This window comes from Natrix helvetica (genome assembly GCF_964273705.1).
Source record: "Natrix helvetica genome assembly, chromosome: 3".
Taxonomy (NCBI): domain Eukaryota; kingdom Metazoa; phylum Chordata; class Lepidosauria; order Squamata; family Natricidae; genus Natrix; species Natrix helvetica.
In genome coordinates this window covers 87,762,019-87,782,402 of record NC_138549.1, presented here as the reverse complement: position 1 = coordinate 87,782,402, position 20,384 = coordinate 87,762,019, and the positions used below count along the sequence as shown (strand labels likewise).

At 37.7% G+C, this 20,384-nt stretch overlaps 1 protein-coding gene across 3 annotated transcripts in view; it reads right to left on the bottom strand.

Annotated features, from left to right (window-relative positions):
* AGL (amylo-alpha-1,6-glucosidase and 4-alpha-glucanotransferase) overlaps positions 1-20,384 on the bottom strand; it is a 53,802-nt gene that overhangs the window by 9,943 nt on the left and 23,475 nt on the right. For all 3 annotated transcript variants that reach the window (XM_081946879.1, XM_081946877.1, XM_081946878.1), the window contains exons 16-29: positions 19,271-19,426; positions 18,437-18,587; positions 16,309-16,433; positions 15,899-16,011; positions 15,681-15,815; positions 12,715-12,845; positions 11,367-11,503; positions 11,016-11,149; positions 9,279-9,454; positions 6,853-6,955; positions 5,762-5,987; positions 3,998-4,109; positions 3,461-3,596; positions 922-1,034 (exon numbers count right to left, since the gene is read on the bottom strand). In XM_081946879.1, coding sequence (XP_081803005.1) covers positions 922-1,034; positions 3,461-3,596; positions 3,998-4,109; positions 5,762-5,987; positions 6,853-6,955; positions 9,279-9,454; positions 11,016-11,149; positions 11,367-11,503; positions 12,715-12,845; positions 15,681-15,815; positions 15,899-16,011; positions 16,309-16,433; positions 18,437-18,587; positions 19,271-19,426 — 1,948 coding nt within the window. The remainder of the gene's footprint in view (positions 1-921; positions 1,035-3,460; positions 3,597-3,997; positions 4,110-5,761; positions 5,988-6,852; positions 6,956-9,278; positions 9,455-11,015; positions 11,150-11,366; positions 11,504-12,714; positions 12,846-15,680; positions 15,816-15,898; positions 16,012-16,308; positions 16,434-18,436; positions 18,588-19,270; positions 19,427-20,384) is intronic.

The window sequence follows — 20,384 nt, the reverse complement described above, 5'->3', positions numbered from 1 at the left end:
GAAGGAATTGAACTGTGTGGGAGGTGCTATAGCTATAAAGAACTGTATTCCCCATGGGAAGGAAACAGTCTTTCAACCATGTCGCTTCTGCATTACTTCCTGCTTTCTTTCCCATAAGGACAGCAGCTCTTCAACCACCCAGTCCACCAAGGTTAACCACTGCCTTCCTATCCCCCTCCCATGGATTAGGTTCATCAGGGTACAAATCTTCCTGCTCCCTTAGGGTAGGGACGCATCTAAATTATGCGGTGATAGGGGGCAGGGGCGGGGGGGGGGGGGCGGGCGGAGAGGAGATTGCTTCATTTCAAGTGAACAAGCCTCTTTTCCCTGCTTTACTTCCCTAAAGCTTATCTGGATGTATCTTCTTCTTTTTTCTTTTTTCTTAACTGTTATTATTGCTGCATTTGTGTGAGCCGAGCGTCAACAAAAGCATTCTGTTCTGACTCTAGCAATGGAGGTTGGCTAACAATTTATGTCTATGTTTGTGCTCTTTGCCTAATTTTTTCTTCTCAGGAATTGACAGGCTATTTGGGAATGAGAGAAAGAGCATTCCTCCACTGTATATGCAGGCAGCGATAAATAGGCCTGTGAGTGAGATTATTTCTTATCCTGGCTGTAAATCAGCATGAATGAAGGCTTAGGGCAAACAATGGAACAGGCAGCCAATTATATATCTTGCTCCCATTTAATCTTCAAAACAATCCCACTTAACTATTCAAAATGTTCATTTCTCTTCCACCCAACCATTTTTTGATTTAGGGAGAACTCTAATACAGCTATCTCCTGTTGGAAGTCATAACCTCTCTGTTGCATTTTGAGTTGCTCAAAAAATCTAGTGTGAAACATTTTGGGCACTTTATTACTATTATTAGTAATGTCATTTTTCTACTTCCAGTATACCCCGGAGCCATATTTGCTTACCATGTCTTTTCACAGTAACTCCAGGATATGGAAATAACTTCTTCACTGACAATTCCTGTAACCAGCGAACTGTTGATTTGCATAGACCAACAATTTCCACAGCAGAACCATCTCTAATAAAAACAGCCACAGCAGAAAAGTAAGTTGCACTTCCATTACCAAATGAAGTTTTTGGTTACTGTATTTAATGGCCATACCAAGAGTACAGAACTCTGATTTACATGTATACATGTATATTATGAAATGTGCTAAGATAATGATTTTTGAAACTATTTTGATATTGATAAGAAATACACCAGACAATTCAGAGAGGTAATGTCAGTCAAGAGAGGCAGTAATTGGCTAGTGATACCAAGAGTTAAATTTGGATCTCAGGATTTTAGACTTCTTTGAATATACATGAATAATTTATGGAACAGTTGTGGATTCATGTAAATTTAATGTCACAAAAATGGCTTCTCTTTTAGATGTTTTTCAGACTTGTACGAGTTTGACCATGTTAGGTTAAACCAATCATCTTAAGGGCTACAAGTCCTGTTGCACAATATGTTGCGAGTTTCACTCCAAAACTGGACAGGGAAGGAACTCAAATTTGGCGGGACAATTTAGTTAACATATATCTACATTCACACATGTATAACCTTTTTAAATTATTATTTTCACACACCCGTAGGATAGTTCGTTTCTCTCATCATATATACATACATTATTCTTTATCTCTGTAGCAAAGCAAACCAACAGGAACTATGGCCAATGGGGGATTTATTTTAGTCTATGATTGCAAAAAAAAGGAAGTGACTTTGCACTCTGATATTGTGGTTTTCTCTTTGAATAACCAGAAGGATGTTTTCTTCCTGATTCCCCCCCCCCAAAAAAAGAGGAAACAGTGCAGCTATTTTCATTAGCAGAAGGAGTTATCTGTGCCACAGTCCTCCCCCCCCCCCCCCCCCCCGGCTTTGGAATGAAGGAGAACAGATAGAGAGTGCAAACAAGATAGGAAGGATCAGGCAGAGATGGGGAAGAAACTGAAAAAAGTGAGAGGAATACTAAGACCAGGGTTAGAAAAGCAGGAACTGAAGAAATAAAAATAGGCTGAATTTGCACTCCTGTCCTAACCCATGGTTTAGGGTTAGGTCATGTGGAAATCAGGCCATAGCAAGTCCAGTAATCCTTCCTTTGAATCAGAACTGGATTGCATATTCAATTCATGTGTAAATCTAGTGTTAATATGTCAAAAATCTCGAAATGGGTAATTCATAGATGCTCATTTCATATGAGGCCAATCTTGCCATTTAACTCAGCAAAACACAGATAAAATTTAAAGCTGCTGCTGCTGCTAGATTTAATGTTTAATGCAAACAGAATGGTTTAAAATGATTTTTCATGAAGAACTTCTGTATTTTAAATCCAGAGGATTTCAAGCAAAATTCCTGCCTAGAAATGCCTGCATGTTTATAACTCTTTGCATACATTTTATATACACATCTACCTAAACTGAACATGAATATCCTTGAGGCAATGGACAGAGTTTCCATGTGTTTAATTTAGCCAGTTTATTTTTCCACTGAACCAGCATTTTACACTGAAACAGGTTTTTTTTAATAAAAAAAAACATGATACAAAAGAATTCCTTATGAGCTGATACTTTGTCACTGTGGACAAGGGCCGGTTGAAACTACAGCTCATGTCCTGCTATACTGTACCGTTTATAAGGGCTCAAGAATCTTTCTTATAGCTACTTGCTTGGTAAATTCTGATTTTTTAATATATAGTTGTTATCACATCGCTATGATTCAGCCTCCTTGAAGACAGCTAAAATTTGTAATGCTTGTAATACCTGTGCTTCCTGCTCCCCCCTCCCCATCTTTTAATTCATACTGTTGTACTTTCATTGTTTATTTCTATTGTTTCATTGCTTTACTATTGTTATATTTATATTTTTATCACTCCCTCCCTTTTTTTTACTGTTGTAAGCCAGCCAGAATAGCTCACAGAAAGATGGGCAACAAATAAATTTAACAAACACTCCCTGAAAATTAGGCAGACTTTTATTATCTACTAACAAACCCACCACCAATTATACTATTTTACTTTGTTTTCACTTTCTTTTTTATTATCTTTATGTTTTTCTTTGCAATTCTGATCAGTGATTGTAATAAAAACATCCATTCATTCATTTATTCATTATGAGCCTTGGTGGCACAGTAGTTAGAATGCAGTACTGCAGGCCACTTCTGCTGACTGCCGGCTGCCTACAATTTGGCAGTTCAAATCCCACCAGGCTCAAAGTTGACTCAGCCATCCATCCTTGAGAGGTGTGTAAAATGAGGATACAGATTGTTGGGGGCAATATGCTGACTCTGTAAAACCGCTTAGAGAGAGATGTAAAAGCACTATGAAGCGGTATATAAGTCTAAGTGCTATTGCTATTCATTCATTCATTCATTGTTCACAGCAATATTTTCACAATGATTTCTAATTAGTTAATTACAATCAGGCCTTTAACGTGCCAACAATGCTACAATCATTTATGCAGTACCTTGGAGTTGCTGGAATTCCTTTGTTGCGAGCTTTATCACTCTCTCCCATTTTATCCATCCAGGTACCACAATTAAAACGGTTCCCTCCAAAGACAAAGCCTGTTTCTATGTCCACTCCTGCGGTTACATTAAAGCCTACAAAACACGAATACCAGCTTGTTTTCCAGAAAAGCCACATAAAAATGTTGCCCTTTGTGCATCCACTCGGAATGAACTAGGGTTTTTATGGCAGCCCAAATTGCATTAACTGACAACACAGTGATATGAAAGCTTTCCTCTAAAATTCAGGGGTGTCAAACTGGCTGCCCACCAGCTGGATGCATCAAGCGTAGGCCACGCCCATCCTGGCTCCAAGGCAAAAAACATTGCGATACGTCATGCGACGTCACGTGACGCAATCGAGTTTGACACCCGTGCTCTAAATCATGGAAAAGTGTATCTTTAAGGGATTTAAAGAAAAACTCACTTTATTTCAAGATATTTTAGGAAGCTAAAAGATAAACATCCATTTTTTTAAAAAGTGAAAGAATATATACCTTCATCTCTCATATTTCGGTCTATTTGCGGGCCAGCATTCCTCTCTCGGAAATCTATGCCTTGGGCGTGCTTTTGCATTGCTTCCTGTATCACTTCATATAATGGCTGATCCTGGGAGGGAAGAATTAAAAAACCCTAAATTCAAAACACACATTACAAGGAAGATTACATTTGTAAAGGAACATCCTATTCAGAGGCAAGTCCAATGGACTCACTCTCAAGAGAGTGCGTGTTGGATTTATGTCCTGTGTTTCCCCAGAATTTCAAAATGATTACATAAAACTCATTTTATCTCTGAAAAACTATTTTATGAGCTAGGTTGGGCTAATAAAGAATGGCGGGCCCTGGTGAGTGGATTTGCGGAAAATAAATTTGAAACTGAACATCCTCACTTTACTCACTCCAACACTTTAACCTCTGTACTTTATTACCCCCAAAACATGTTTGAATCTTAGAGATACTTCGATTTTCTTGACAAGGTTTTTCAGAAGCAGGTTGTCATTGCTTCCTTCCTAGAGTTGAGAGAAAGTAACTGGCTCAAGGTCACCTAGTTGGCTTTGCCCTAAGGCAGGATTAGAACTCACAGCCTCCTGGCTTCTAGTCTTTTGTATATCTTTTTATCCTCCTCTTATATATGTATATATATATATATCTATCTATTTAATAATTTTAATTTGATGTATTTCTGATACGGACTGTACACCGCCCCGAGTCCCTTTTGGGAGAGGGGGCGGTCTATAAGCGCTAAGAAATAAATAAATAAATAATAAATAAATGATGCCTTAGGCTTAACCAAACTGACTCTCAAAACTTTAAAGTGGTCCTTTGTACTATGTAATATCAAGTGTAAATTTAAGGTACTGAAGGCAGACATAGTCAGTATTTCTCCTTTTGAAGCAGGTCAGAAATACTTCAACACTGCAGTGCAATAATATATACAATGGGTTTATTTAAAAAAAAATCCACTTCCTTTTTAACATTTGTCCTTTAACGAATTTGATTACAACAGTAAGACTATGTCAATGAAAGTAATACTGCAATATTGAAGTTCTTCGGGCAAGTGTTTACATTTTATATTAAACTGCAGAGGAGGAGTTTCATGGAGAATTTTCTTCTCAACCTCTGTTAAGGACAAAACCTTTTTATGTTATCAAATGTCACCAAACATAATAATCCAAGATGGATTTTTGTAATCATAATAGCATCAGGCAGTAACAGGCAACACACGACACCATAGAGCAGTGGTGTCAAACTCAATTTCATTGAGGGCCGCATCAGGTTTGTGTTTGACCTGGAGGGGGCATGTCCAGAGGGGGCTGGCTGGGATGGGCTCCATTTCACTCGCCAAGGCTCCATTTTTGGCCGCGATGGCTTCCTGCAGCCCTCTACCAGTCAAAATGGAGCTCAGGGAGGCTTTGCGTGGCCCTCCCGGGGTCCATTTTTGGCCACAACGGGCTCCTACAATCCTCTGCCACCGAAAAGGGAGCTTAACACATGGTCCTCGTGAGCTCCATTTTCACTGGCAGAGGTACTGCAGGCTGGTCCTTTGTTGTTTCCAGGGCAGCCCCATGGGCCAAATCTAAGCACCCTGCGGGCCGCCTTGAATTTGACATCCCTGCCATAGAGGATCAATCTACTTCAGCAATAATCTGAAATGAGCTAATGTCGACTCACAAAACTAGAAGATTTCTCTCCCAAACGAACACATGGATGAAACATGTAAGGGACTGAACGGAGCTAAAAAGACAGAAGCTATAATTTACCACTTTGCCTGCTGGCTGAGGTGGAGAATCATCAGTAGGATACATTCTAGATATCGGACAGTTGAGAATGTCTGTGCCATTTGGAACGGTTTTACAATAATCTTGTACACACTGAAGCCACCACCACACAGCATCACGACAATTGTACCTGGCATGAGTACCTTGGCCAAGTAGATTGGGAATGAGACCATGCCTTAGGGTGCCGGCAAATGCTAATATTATGTTCCTGAAACCAGAGAGACGGAGAAGGAAGTGAATATAAAACGATAGGCTTTATAAAATGGTAAGTTTTCTATTACATTTCACTAAAAGTATGTGAAGTAAAAATGGTTGTAAAATCAGACCAGGCCATGAGATGCTCACTTAATGACTGCATCACTTAGTAAAGAAGTTTCTGATCCCACAAGGACTACCTGTATTTAGTCTTGCATGGATAAATCATTCTGTTTAATAAGAGCTTTCCAGAGGATTTGCTGAAAGGCACTCAGGCCAGGATTAGGATGGGTTACACAAACAAACAATTCCATCCTTTCTATTTGGAAAATATTAACCAAAATGTACACATAAAGCATTGCTTTAAATGACTAGAATCTTATTTATCCCAATACAAATCTCTATTTTCATTTTTCTGTTCGTATACATAATACAAGTCCTCAACTTACAACATTTCATTTAGTGACCATTCAAGTTACAACGGCACTGAATAATGTGACTTATGACTGTTTTTCCCAATTGCGACATTTGTAGTATATTCCCATGATCATGTGATCAAAATTCAGATGCTTGGCAGCTGGTTCATGTTTATGACCATTGTTGCGTCCCAAGGGGTGATCACCTTTTGTGACCTACTGACAAGCAAAGTCAATGGGGAAGCCAGATTCACTTAACGACTGGGTTACTAATTTAGTGACTGCAAGAGATTCACTTAACAATTGTGTCACTTAACAACAGAAATGTTGGGCTCAGTTGTGGTTGTAAGTCAAGGGCTATCTGTACTTTGATGTGTGGATAGGTAGATAGGTAGGCAAGAGGGCGGGAGAGGGAGAGGGAGAGACAGACAGAGATACTATTGACATCTGTAACTGCTTTACCTTGCTTCTAAGTAGCGCCCAGTAACTAACATTAGTCCTCTCAGTGCAATAAAGGTGTCTCTTCCCCAGCAACGGAAAATGCCAGATGAGAAATGAGGTAAACCTGAGAGTGAGAGACAAAGCAGATGTAAAGCTTAAAAACTTAATAGCTCTCTACCTTTCAAAAACAGCTTACTTTATATTTATGGCTGAGCCACACACTGTTCCATTCCCTCTGAGTAACTCAATTTGGATGAGATCCATCTGCACAAAGTCATCCTAATTTATTTATTTTTTAAATGAATATTGGGACCTTCCTTACCCTCATTAGCTAGCAAGACTTAGCTACAGGATAAGATAGATGAACCTTTTGTTTTTCTGCTTGATAACATTCACTTGGAACCAATATGAGTTAGGAAAGGATATAAATAGTTGAGAGAAAGGCTATAAAATATACAGAGGAAATACTAGGACTTCATATAGGAATATAGGAACACATGATTTTCTTAATACTGTAGGAAAATATTACCGGTATATATATTTTTAAATCTTTTGTACTTGTATCTGACTGTAACTTTAAAATCATCTCTGTAACACTGCTCTGTCAAGCTCTATCTAAGTAACAATTTATTTCGGTTCTTGCTTGCCACTGGAGCACTAAATCTGACATGGGATTTGACATGACCCTGACTCTAATACCTACATATTTACTTATATTTTCTTTTAGCACAACTCATATGTACTGTAACTCTCACTGTATTTGTAGACTAGTCCACCCAATGAAGAATACAGAATATATAAATTACTAGATGGGTAATAACAATCCACAAATATATAACCTCATTTCAAACAGCCACTTGTACATTATACACTTGGGTACGCAGACCAATTATTGGAATTTTTATATTCTGTGTGTGTGTGTGTGTGTGTGTGTGTGTGTGTGTGTGTTTGGGAAATGTAATAAAGATAATTCTTCTTTAAAGCACATGTGTTTACAATGTCCTACACTTACTATTGAATTGAATAAATATATTTGTGCAACAAAAGCTAATTTTTTTGGAGGATAATAGTCTATTGAGTTACATACCTGGTGTAATTTGACAACCTGACAACATAAATGGATGTTCCGCACTCTTACTATGGACAAAAAAATGATAACTGCAGCATTGGAAACATAACTTTATAGTACCTTTCATTCAATGAAGATCTGATTGAATGGGTTGCCTAAGAGATGTAGACTTTGTATGGATTTAAAAAAAAAGATTTACTATGTTTTCCCCCTTTTCTTTGACAATGCATTTCTAACACAAGAATTGTTATATTTTGTTCTTTTTCTGGTTTTCTGGTATTATATTTAAAGCAATAAAAATAAATAACAAATTACATATAGCTTATGGTGAAGCATTGAAAGTTATATGTAGGTTTGTAAAGTTCCAGAAGTTTACCAGAATGCTTAACTCCAATTCTTATTCTTTATACTTTTGACAGAGGTAAGTTTCAGCTTCATAGAATTTTAGCATCAATATAAAATTGACTGTCAAATACAAATGTAAAGAATGTCAGTAGAAACTGATTTACCCAACCTTGTGGTCATGAAAGCTATGCAAAGAGACAAAATTTTATTAGATGAGACCAAGTAGTTAAATGTCTATGGAGATTTTCCATAGTGTTCTCCAAGTGAGAACCACTGGGTTGAGCTAATTTCAGCTGTGGATTCTTCATAACACTCTCAGGTTTATGGAGATTCCCAGTCATCCAAATCATGGTTGTCCCAAAGGTGCTTTTTCAGGAAGCAACTGGACTTTCTTGTTTTTCTTTGAAGATGTTTTGCTTCTCATCTAAAAAACTTCTTCAGCTCTGATTAGATGGTGGGGAGTCCAGTCAGAACTGAAGAAGCTTCTTGGCTGAAAAGCGACACGTCTTCAAAGAAAAAAAAGGAAGACCAGTTGCCTCCTGAAAAAGCATCTTTGGGACAATCAAACCTTAGGATAATGGAATTCTAGAAAACAGGAATTCTTAAGGCCAGCTAATGAAAGAAAGCTCTGAATCAACTAATTGAATCTGCTGAATCTATTTTTGTTAACAGAAGCTATCCTACTAAAAATTACTGATGATGATGGTGTTCTGGAAACATCACAATACGTAATTTTTGAATTTCTTTAGAGATCTAACACCCTTGTCCAAACTCCAATGTTATCTCTTAATTTAGAGTGGGAGACAGAAAAAGTACTGAGTATAGTTTCAGGAACTAATTGAAGGAATATGACTGTTACTATCCACTCAGATTTAATTAGATTTATACTACACTGCTCCTCTTGCCTTCCCAACACCACATCTCCAAGGTTCATGACCCCAATAAGAAATGCTTCATTTCTGCTAGCAGAGATTCAAAACATGCAAAATATTTTTAAAGATGGATTCTTTCATGGACCAGTGACCTTGCTTACCAGCTGCTAAAGAAACACAGCACTGTTCTTTTTCTCCTGTAATCTCATTCAACCTATAAGGGACATCCTTTAAGGCAGGAGACAGAGGTGGCAAAGATGGATATTTTCCTATTCCACACATCTGGACTGAGCCCAAGGAAAGATGTTTAACAAACGTTGAACCATTCTGAACAAAGCTGTAATTAAAACAAGACTTTCAAGTCCATAAAGTTTCTGGTACCAAGTTAGCAAAAAGGCACTAATACAACAATAAAACAATAAAACTGTTAGATATTAACACTAGCTACCATGGTTTCCACTCCGGTCCAAAGTACAATAGAACAGGAAAATCTATATAATTAAAAAAAAATCAGTGACACTAGAATTACACTGAAACTTCAATTTTATGGATCTTGATGCAATGGACCTCATTTCCACTGTGGTTTACATTGCTTGTGTAATCATGTCAAATTAAATTTGCATTGATATATATCATTTGCATAATATTGGAATTATAAACACGACTGCATGATAATGTTATCACAAAAACAACACAAATATACGTGATGACCTCTTCTATATCATGGAAATGTATAAATATATTTTCAATTTGTCCATAAAGTATCTTTTACTCTAATTAGAATCTTGGCAAAACCAATATATTTTTGCCGATTTCCTAAGGGCTGGAAGAGAGGGTGCCAAACATTGTTCTTGCACAGAGTATCCCATAACCACACCTCCTGTATAATAGATAGCTAAACCTCTGCCAATGTGCAGGGGGTCAAAGGATCCTCTCTTTTAAGTACCTGGGGAGGTTAATACTAGGTGATCCAATCCCCCAGATAATCAGGCTAGAAGCCATTTGGGGCTTTCAAAGTCAACACTAATTTTTAAAATTGTGCCGGATAACCAGTAAAATTCTTTCAATGCAAGCAGCATTTTATCTTTGCATCTTCCACTAATTAATAGCCATTAAGTGCATGGATACTTGATTGACTACTGCAATTGAGGCCTGACCATTAGGAATAAAAAAAGAATCCCAAATTGTACACCCGCTTTTCTAGAATGCAATTTCACCATTGAAAATAGTTACCAAATCCAATAGTAATCCAGGGTTGTCCTGATATAATTTTGGTTTGTTCCCATTGTCAACATTAAGATAACATTTAAGGGTTCTGATTGCTTTCACCTAGTTGTTGAACAGTATCAATGACAAAACAAACCTTAAGGGGAACCACAGGTCAATAAAAAGTAATCCCCAAGAAGCACCTTCATCATATGTTTCAACAGCAATCACCAACCACCACAAATAGTGTGTCCCACAGATCCCTACAGACAGCTCAGAAGGATAACACATTCATGGTCTCATGGACATTATATGATCTTTAAAAAGCTCAGTAGCCATGAACAGTTTACTGACGGTTAACGGATCGCATCAAATAAAATATATGAATGAGCTATCACTTATTAGTCATCTCACATTCAATTAAGATACCGTATCAACTAAAACACATTATTTTTCAGCTAGGATACTTACATACACATTTGGCTAAGTGTTACCAAGCAGTACTTAGATGGTTTACTTTAATTAATATAGAGAAAAAAAGGAAATAATTTTTCAATGCAGTCAAGATTATCCCAGTGGCCATAATGAGTCACCCTGTGCTTTTAAAGAAAAATAGATGAAACATTTTGTGCTTGACACAACTGAACAATATCATGTTCCGGCTTTCTACAGCTATACTAAAAAAAGCATACCTGGACATCTGTTTCCAAACCAAGTCAAGAAGTGTAGTATATGCACCCACTAATATAGCATCAAAATAACATGGAATGAGATAACGAGGGACCCGCTTCAAGTAGATAAACATTGCTTTCAGCCACTTCCCAACCTAATAGTTGAAGGAAACAAACAGTAATGCTAAATTTAAAACTGTGATTAATAACAAGTGCTGAAAGTTAGGTTAATCCTTGTTCAATAATTGTACAAAGCTTCCCAAATAATGTATTAGCTTTCAAGTTTACAAGAAGAGTTTCTCAGGTAAATTAATATATAACAAATGAATATCTGTTTACAAAGAGAATTTATTTTTGCGAAGATTAACTTACATCAGAGCAAGCTCCAGCACGAGAAATTAAGCGATTGCTCACATAATCAATCATCCAATCTCCAGCCCTCAAATTACCACAGAAAGGATGGCCCAAGTCATTATTTGGTCGTATTTCTGCCATCACTGACATTATTCCTGAGGATCCACAGAAATATGGTTTTATAATATACCGGTAGGTCATGAAAACTATGACATGCATTATCATGTTATTTATTTATATGCCTTCAATCAGGGGTGTCCAACCTTGGCAACTTTATGATTTGTGGATTTCAGCTCCCAGAATTTTCCAGTTAGCCAATTCTGGATTCTGAAGTCCATAAGTCATGACGTTGCTAAGGTTAGACACCTCTACTTTAAATCATACTGGCCCATATTGAGATTTCTAAAATTAAAAACAAACAGCTTTGAAACATGTATTTTTGAAAACAGTAAAGATCTAAAATTTAATTAAAAGAAAAATAATTTAGGATGTTTCTATAGACTTAAAAAACACCCCTCTTTTAAAAATATATTATGCTACCTTCAGCCAGCCTACAAACCTATATAAAAATCTTAATTTCTTCTAAGGTGTAGGTTTGAAAATATTCTGCAAAATTATCCTATATTCAGATATGACAACAAACAAAGGCCACGGTTCTTAGACTTATATCTGAATTTCACCAGTTTATACTTGTGATTTATGAGAATCTATTAAACAGAGATATAAATCACAGTTTGAAGTTATTTTGAAAACTCATAATTTAGCTTATTTTATAATTTATAGTTAGTTTTAAATTTTTAAATATATCATTCTCAACAGAACAACTAGGGTTACTAGGGTTTACTACCAGTATGTGTTAGCCCAGTAGCTTTGATTAATGTCCTAGTATTCTTCTGTTTTTCTAACTTCTAGAGATTCTAGAAACTGAGAATTAAAGTAGGAAGTATTGTCAAGTATTGATCAAACAGGACTGCATGGATTTTATTGGATCTATTCAACTTATAGCACAATATGTCACACGAGGTTCCCCAAAATACTTTTTTGGCCCCTGAATCTGTGGCCTACATTGTTGACAGTTTCTCAATGGAAACATTCAAGAACTATAACACTGGCTTTAAAATAGGCTTGATGTAGTTTTAAAAATAATGTTTTTAAATGTGTAGTTTAATGCAGTTTAATTCACTTTCTCTCACACACATACAAAAAAAAAAGGGGGGGGGGAATCAGAGAAGTCCCTGACCCTGCTCACCCCAAAAAAGTGTGGACCTTGGATAAGAATAAAAACATACAGAAAGTTACATTTTGAAATGGAATAAATATATATTCATTATCAATTAGTTTGAGACAAAAACATGTAGATTTCCACCTTGAAGGCCTGCATATTTAAGAGGTGTCCAGTTTGGTATGTCGTAACATCCCCCACCATCTTCTTGTTCTTCTGCATCACAACGATACAGTAGTTGATTTAGATCTGCCAATGTTAATTTGGATGCAATGCTAAGAAAAAAAAAACCCAGAAATTAGCTGTAACAAGCATCTCTACATGGGGCTTCCCTTGAGATGCACCCGAAGGCTGCAGTTGGTCCAGAACGTGGCCGCGCGGGCAATTATGGGAGGTACCAGATACTCCCATGTAACACCTCTCCTGCGCGGGCTGCACTGGCTACCTGTGGCTTTTCGGGTGTGTTTCAAGGTGTTGACTATCATCTTTAAAGCGCTCCATGGCACAGGACCTAGCTACCTGCGGGATCGCATCCTGCCCCATACATCCCTGCGGCCGATTCGCTCTCACAGGGAGGGACTCCTCCGGGTGCCGTCCACTAGGCAGTGCCAGCGGGCGACGCCCAGGAGTAGGGCCTTCTCTGTGATGGGCCCGACCCTCTGGAATGACCTCCCCCCCGACATTAGAATAACGACCGATTTCTGCTCCTTCCGTAAAAAACTTAAGACCCACCTGTTTAATTTAGCTGGCCTGGCCTAACTGTAGCTTTTGTGTCCCTCTAGCCTATATTTTAAATTTCAAATTTTAAATGTTTAGGGATAGATTTTTTAGGTTGTTTTAATTTTTAACTATAACTGTACAGCCTATCATATAATTTGTTTTAATGGGTATTTATAATTATCTAAGTTTGTATATTGTTTTATTGTGGTCTGTACACCGCCACGAGTCCCTTTGGGGAGAGGGGGCGGTCTATAAATTTAATAAATATATAAATATAAATATATATGAAGGTGGTGTGTATAATGTAAGACCTACAGGTAGTTCTCAACTTATGATCATAATTGAGCCCAGTTATAAGTTGCCATGATCATAAGTCAAGGCATCACATCATTGGACTGAATTTTCAACATTTTTTACAGTGATCATTAAGTGAATATCATAGTTGTTAATCAAATCAATTTTCCCCAATGGGCAGTTTTTGCCAGCAACTAGAAGTAAACACCAAAACTGATAAAAACTTGCAAATTGAGGTGCTGTGACTGTGGACACTGCAACTGGCTGTAAAGGTAAAGGGTTTATAACAACTTGCCATGACCAACTCACCACAGAACAACTCCATGTGGGACAAGAGTTACACTAGTTATCAAAAAAAAAACAAAAAAACCCAAAAACAAATTATCATGGGATGATTTGAACATCTAGGTATAACTGTAGGTAGTGATCGTTCTATACTATAAAGATTTCTGCTATACTAAATGGACTAATGATGATGTAATGAACAATGGATACATATATGAATTGAAATACTTAATGACTATATGGATTAACAATTAACAATGGAAAATTATATTTGGAGCTGTGGATTATTGATGACATTATGGTTAATTGAAAGTATAAATGTACAATATGAATTAATGGGAATCTTTTGTTTTAATCTTTGCTTTCCCTCTCTAGAGATAGACGATGTTATAATTCTATAAAGACTTATTGTTACCTAATAAGATAATTATGGATTCAAGAAAGTAAGGGCTGTCACAAATGAAAGAATATTAATGGTAATCTGAACACACAATGCTCAATGAAATATTTAGTTATGTTTAATGGATAACCAGTGACTTTATTTTTAATTGTGGTAAACTAGCTATGTTGAATTGGCCGTGGCGAGTTGTCCCATTCCGGAAGGTGAACTGGGTGCCAAGCACTTAAAATGCAATCATGTGATTCTATGTATGTATCTGTGTGTCTGTCCTAACTTCAAAAATGGGTAATAAGCAGCATTTGGAGGGTCCATCATAACTTTGAAAGGTTATTAAGCAATTGGTCTTAAGTCAAGGACTATCTATATCAGTGTTTCTCAACCTTGGCAGTTTGAAGATGTGTGGACTTCAACTCCCAGAATTCCCCAGCCAGCAAAGCTGGCTGGAGAATTCTGAGAGTTGAAGTCCACACATCTTCAAACTGCCAAGGTTGAGAAACACTGATCTATATGTTACTACATAATATCTAGGCCAAGTGCCATGGTTTACAATAAGCCCTAAGATGTGGTGAGAGGATGCATTCAAGATGTAAGTATACTGCTGAGATCTCCAAGAATTCTCTCACCAAGTTTTATTCTGCTCTTATTAAGGGCTGATTACAGCTTGTCTGTTTGAGATGCATGAAAGTGAATCTTATTTTGTCATTCCAAAATTACACATTTTGATCTCTTATCCAGCTAAATCACAGATACATGTCATAATTCAATCATTCTACAAGGGAGAAAATAATGTGGCAATCATATAATTATATTAAAAATATCGCCTCTTTCACTACAGCTCCAAAATTATCATCTCTAGCTGTTATTTGCTCAGGAAGAAAATGCAAAAAGGAGCTTTCCTCTTGGACTGAATTTGGACAGATTTCCCAAGGCCTACTGTGGGGAGAAGGGAAGATTAAATTTCCGCTCCCTCCCTGCTGTGATTGTACATTGGATGAATACATCCTACCAGTGACATTTAATGAAAAATACCCACATCTCTTACGCACAACTATGATGACACATTCACCATAATATGTAGTTCAGTCTTAGAGACAATAACACTCTTTGAACAAGAGTGAACAAGATTGGCAAGAAGTCATTGCTAAGCACACTAATGCCAAAGTCTGAATCATCTGAACGACATTTCCTTTCAAGAAAATGTGTACAAAAAGTCTTGGTAACCTTTACCTCTTTCTCTAAGGTCTAAAGCATTAATGGCCAAAAGTAACATCATATTAATTGCCAAACATGCTTTTGTCTTACTAATTCATCATGACTGTTTTGAACACAGGACAGAACTACACAACAAGCAAAGGAGACTTTGTGTAACTTTACCTCTTCTTGTTAAGTTTCAACATAGAGACAAACTTACACCGAAAAGGGGGTTTTCAGTATAGCTTCTGAACTGTCATCAGGCAGACTTCCAGATTTAAAGTGAGGACTGAACTGGATTAGATGGTTACGAAGTACTCCTACAGCATCTTGTGCCTTTGGATCCAGGCTAACTCTACAATATTACCACCAAATAAGAGATGTTAGTCTCCCATTCCAATAAACTCCATACAATGGGTAGAAATTATTGCTATTTACCTAAATATGATCACGCTCCCTGGTGTAAGCTTTTCAAATTCTATTTCCTGAACAAATTCATTAGGACCTTTTGTGGAAATTGAAGCTTGCTTTATTATTTTACTTTCCTTGAGCTAATAAGAGAAGAAAAGCAGCTAAAATCAGGTAACTCTTAAAATTTGAGAGAGAGAGACAGAGTGAGAGACAGAGACAGGGACAGAGAGAGACAGAGTGAGAGACAGAGTGTGTGAGAGAGAGCAAGAGAGAGAGAGAGAGAGAGAGCAAGAGAGAGACAGAGTGTGTGTCAGAGAGAAACAGAGAGAGACAGAGACAGAGAGACACAGAGAGAGCAAGAGAGAGAGAGAGAGAGAGAGAGAGAGAGAGAGAGAGAGAGAGAGAGAGAGAGAGAGAGAGAGAGAGAACGAACTAACCTGTATATGTTCTCGGAGTTCAACTGTATACTCAGGTAACCCATTGATTGTATGTTCATCCTTTTTATAAGGATCTGCACTTCTCTCTAAAGTCCTAGCTTCAAGAACTACTTCTTCAATTTTACCTATAGGAACAGTAAGAAAAAAGCAGCTATTATGCCAACTCCAAGTCAAGAACAGAGCTAAGGATTGAAGATCATATGAATCCTATTGTATGTTATTTGGCATACATTTATATCTAGCAATAGCAATACCACTTCACAGTGCTTTATAGCCTTCTCTAAGCAGTTTACAAAGTCAGTGTATTGCCCACAATAATCTGGGTCCTCATTTTACTGACCTCGGAAGGATGGAATGCTAAGTCAACCTTGAGCTGGTTAGGATTGAACTCCAGGCTGTGGGCAAGTTAGCCTGCAATATTGTATTCTAACCACTATGCCACCAAGGCTCTAAGTACAAAACAATATGTATTTTTCTAATGTCACTATTGTTGTTCTTATCCTCCTTTACATTCATTCTATGTTCAAAATACGTACAGGTAGTCGTTGATTTACAATAGTTCAATGAATGACCAAAGTTACAACGGCAGTATGAGCATTTTTCACACTTACGACCTTTGCAGCATCCCCATGGTCATGTGATTGGCATTCAAATGTTTGACAACTGCCTCATATTTAATAAAGTTGCAGTGTCCTGGGGTCATGTGATCACCTTTTCAAACCTTCTGACAAGAAAAGGCAATGTAGAATCCAGATTCACTTAATAACCATGTTGCTAATGTCACAACTGCAGTGATTCACTTAACAAATATGGCAAGAAAAATCATAAAATGGGGCAAAACCCACTTAACAAATTTCTCACTTAGAAATGTGACTTTTGGGCTCAATTGTGGTCGTAAGTCGTGGACTACATGTATTCATTTCAACTATGCTCAAATAGTATCAACTTACCATTAACAAGCAGCAGTACAAGTATTTAAAATCATTAATCATTTTAAATCAGAGTATAAATAATTTATACTCTGAAATCATTAGAGGATAAATAAGCAATGATTTTATTTTAAGCAATCTAAAAGGTCCATCTTTCCTTAAACTCTCAGAGATATCCATATATTACATTATATCATGCTACCATATATACCATGGGATACATTACTTCTATATCATCTGATTACATAATGCAACCTGTCATGTGATGGGAAATGTAACTATTTTGGCTTATCTATACATGCTTAATACTGCAATACTGTTAAAAATTTAAAATTTTAGACACTAAAATATTTCTCCAAAGGATGTTCATCCAAATGTGGTGGATTCACGAGAAATCCAAGTGTCAAAAGATATTATATCTCAGTAAGTTGCCTCAATGTACTAAAATATCTGTACTGAATACAGACAGTCCTCAGCTTATGACCCTTCGTTTAGCTTCTGTTCAAAGTTACAATAGAACTAAAAACTGAAAAAAAGTGACTTACAACCCCAAGTCCTTGTGCTTACAACTACAGCAGCATCCCCACAGCCACGTGATCAAAATTCGAGTGCTTGGCAACCAACATGTATTTACAATGGTTGCAGGATACCAGGATTGTGTGACTGCCACCTTCCCAGCCAGCTTCTGATGAGCTAAATCAACGGGGAAAGCCAGATTCGTTTTACAATTGCACGATTCAATTAACGACTGTGTGATTTGCTTAACAACCATGGCCAAAAAGGTAAAATTGAGTACGATTCACTTAATAACTGCTTTGTTTAGCAATGGAAATTCTGGGGCCAATTCAGAGGTGGGCAAACCTGTAGTGGCGCCAGCAGGAGGCTCTGCCCACCCACCCAGATGTCATCACAGATGCACTCTGCACATGCGCAGAAGCGCCGCACGTGAGCGAGCGCTCCCGGTTCCAAATCGGTAGTGAAGATGAGAGCATTTCATGCCTGGCCCAAATGTGCTCGTAAGTAAAGGACTAACTGTTCCTGACAGATGGCTCATTTATTCCAAGAGCTCTAGAAAGAAGGCTCATACCACATAATAGGGCCAAACATTAATACTGCCCAACAATATTGTGCCAACTGCTAGGCTTGCTGGAAGGACAGGAGATAGATAGAAACACCTGCTTGGGGATTGATCAGGTTACCTGGAATACACATTTGGGGAACGTCTTCACTATAGAAGGAAGTCTTAGGGTTTCTAAAAGCTGTTCGAGAAACAGCCACAACGGACTGGTGTGTATTAGGGCAATGTCTGGTCACAGCCACAATATCTTCATCAACTTGGTCTACAAAGACCTAAAAATGTATTTTGAGAAAAAAATAAATAAGATGATGGATATATTTTAAATTAATACTATACTCATATTGCAATTCTCATTTAGGGCATCTTAGGGCAAGTGTCACAATTTTTAGAATCTATGAACAAGAGGACATTGAAAGAGAGAAAGTTAGTGAGATTACCCAATCAGAAGAAATATTCATATACTTGGTTAATCAGTAACCTCATTTTGGATTTTAACTTTAAACGAACATTTAGAATCTCATTCCTTTAACCAAGATCATAAGAATTCTCTTTCATATAACTTGTTCCTAGTCATGGAAAAGCCAGTTACAGGCTTTCAAATAAATAAAATAATCATAATTCATTCAACGTTAATAATCTATTTCTTGATTTTCTTTCCTCGTAGCTGGGGAAAAAAATTGGCAAAGCAAAAAACCAAATAAATCAGGATTCTGGTTTCCAGTCATGACTGCAATAAGTGAATCAGTAGACAAGTAATTGTGGATTTAAATTATTTTGCTGCTAATAATGAACTATGGTATATTCTTAACATAAATCTGCCCATCTCATTAAGCTGACTACTACTTTATGATTCCGTCCAGTATATGCAAACAAGACATCAAGCCACAGTGCCTGGCTCAACTTTCTCCAGTATGCCATCTCTTCCAACCACAATACAAGCTGACCCAATTCTTGCCTGATTAAAACCTTTAGCTCCCAGCTCTTGGTGTAATCTGTTTATAGCTAGCCTTCCTGCTATAATTCCAGTCTTGAAATTAACTTCACCGGACTTTAACTGTGTTGCTGCTGGATTCCACTTTGCATAAAATCTTTCTTCAGAGACCACGGATATCTGCCAACAAATAGAAAAATAGCAATTCAACATTTTTTCTATGCTCAAACAACTTCTACAGACCATATTGTACACGTTTCAATATCTAAAACTTTTCTATATTGCTTCTTATAATTTAAAAGACAATTACCGGTACATTTTTTTAAAAAAAAGTTCAGTTGAAAGTCAGGAGCTTTAACATATGTGAAAAATGTTTCTAAGCACCTGGATCAATAAAAATTACTTTTGCTTGACATTGACAACTTGTATGCTAATTATTTCACTCTGAAGAATGGCCATCTGCCCATGATTTTGGACTGATCAAAATACAAAGTGCTGTTGCATTAGAAAGAACTCTCTGTGGAGTCCTTAGTGGTCTCTGAGCTTGGGTGTTTTCTTGGAAAATGTAGTCCAATGTCTAATGTTGTTTTCATTAAAGCTGTGGTGGTGCAGTGATTAGAATGCAGTATTGCAGGCTAACTCTGCCCACTGCTAGGAGTTTGATCCTCACCGGCTCAAGACTGACTCAGCCTTCCATCTTTCCGGGGTTGGTGAAATGAGGACCCAGATTGTTGGGGGCAATATGCTAACTCTGTAAACTGCTTACAGAGGTGTGTAAAGCACTGTGAAGCGGTATATACCGTGTTTCCCCGAAAATACAACCTGTCCCGAAACTAACGCCTTCCCACATTTTTCACGTGGGCAAAAATATAAGCCCACCCCTGAAAATAAACCCCTGGACAAGCCCGCCCCTCCGGCCAGGCAGAGCACCGCTCACCGACCTAGCAGTATCCCGAAGGCGCCAAGCCGTGGGAGCTGGGGGAAAGGCGCTCATGTTGCTTGCTGCCTTCGGGATACCGCTAGGTAGGGGAGTAGTGTTCTGCCTGGCTGGAGTGGGGAGTTGCCGGGTGGCTGCTCCCTTGTGAGCGGGCTTCTGAAGAGCCGGGCACAGCCTCAGGGGCGAAGCAGTCATGAGGTG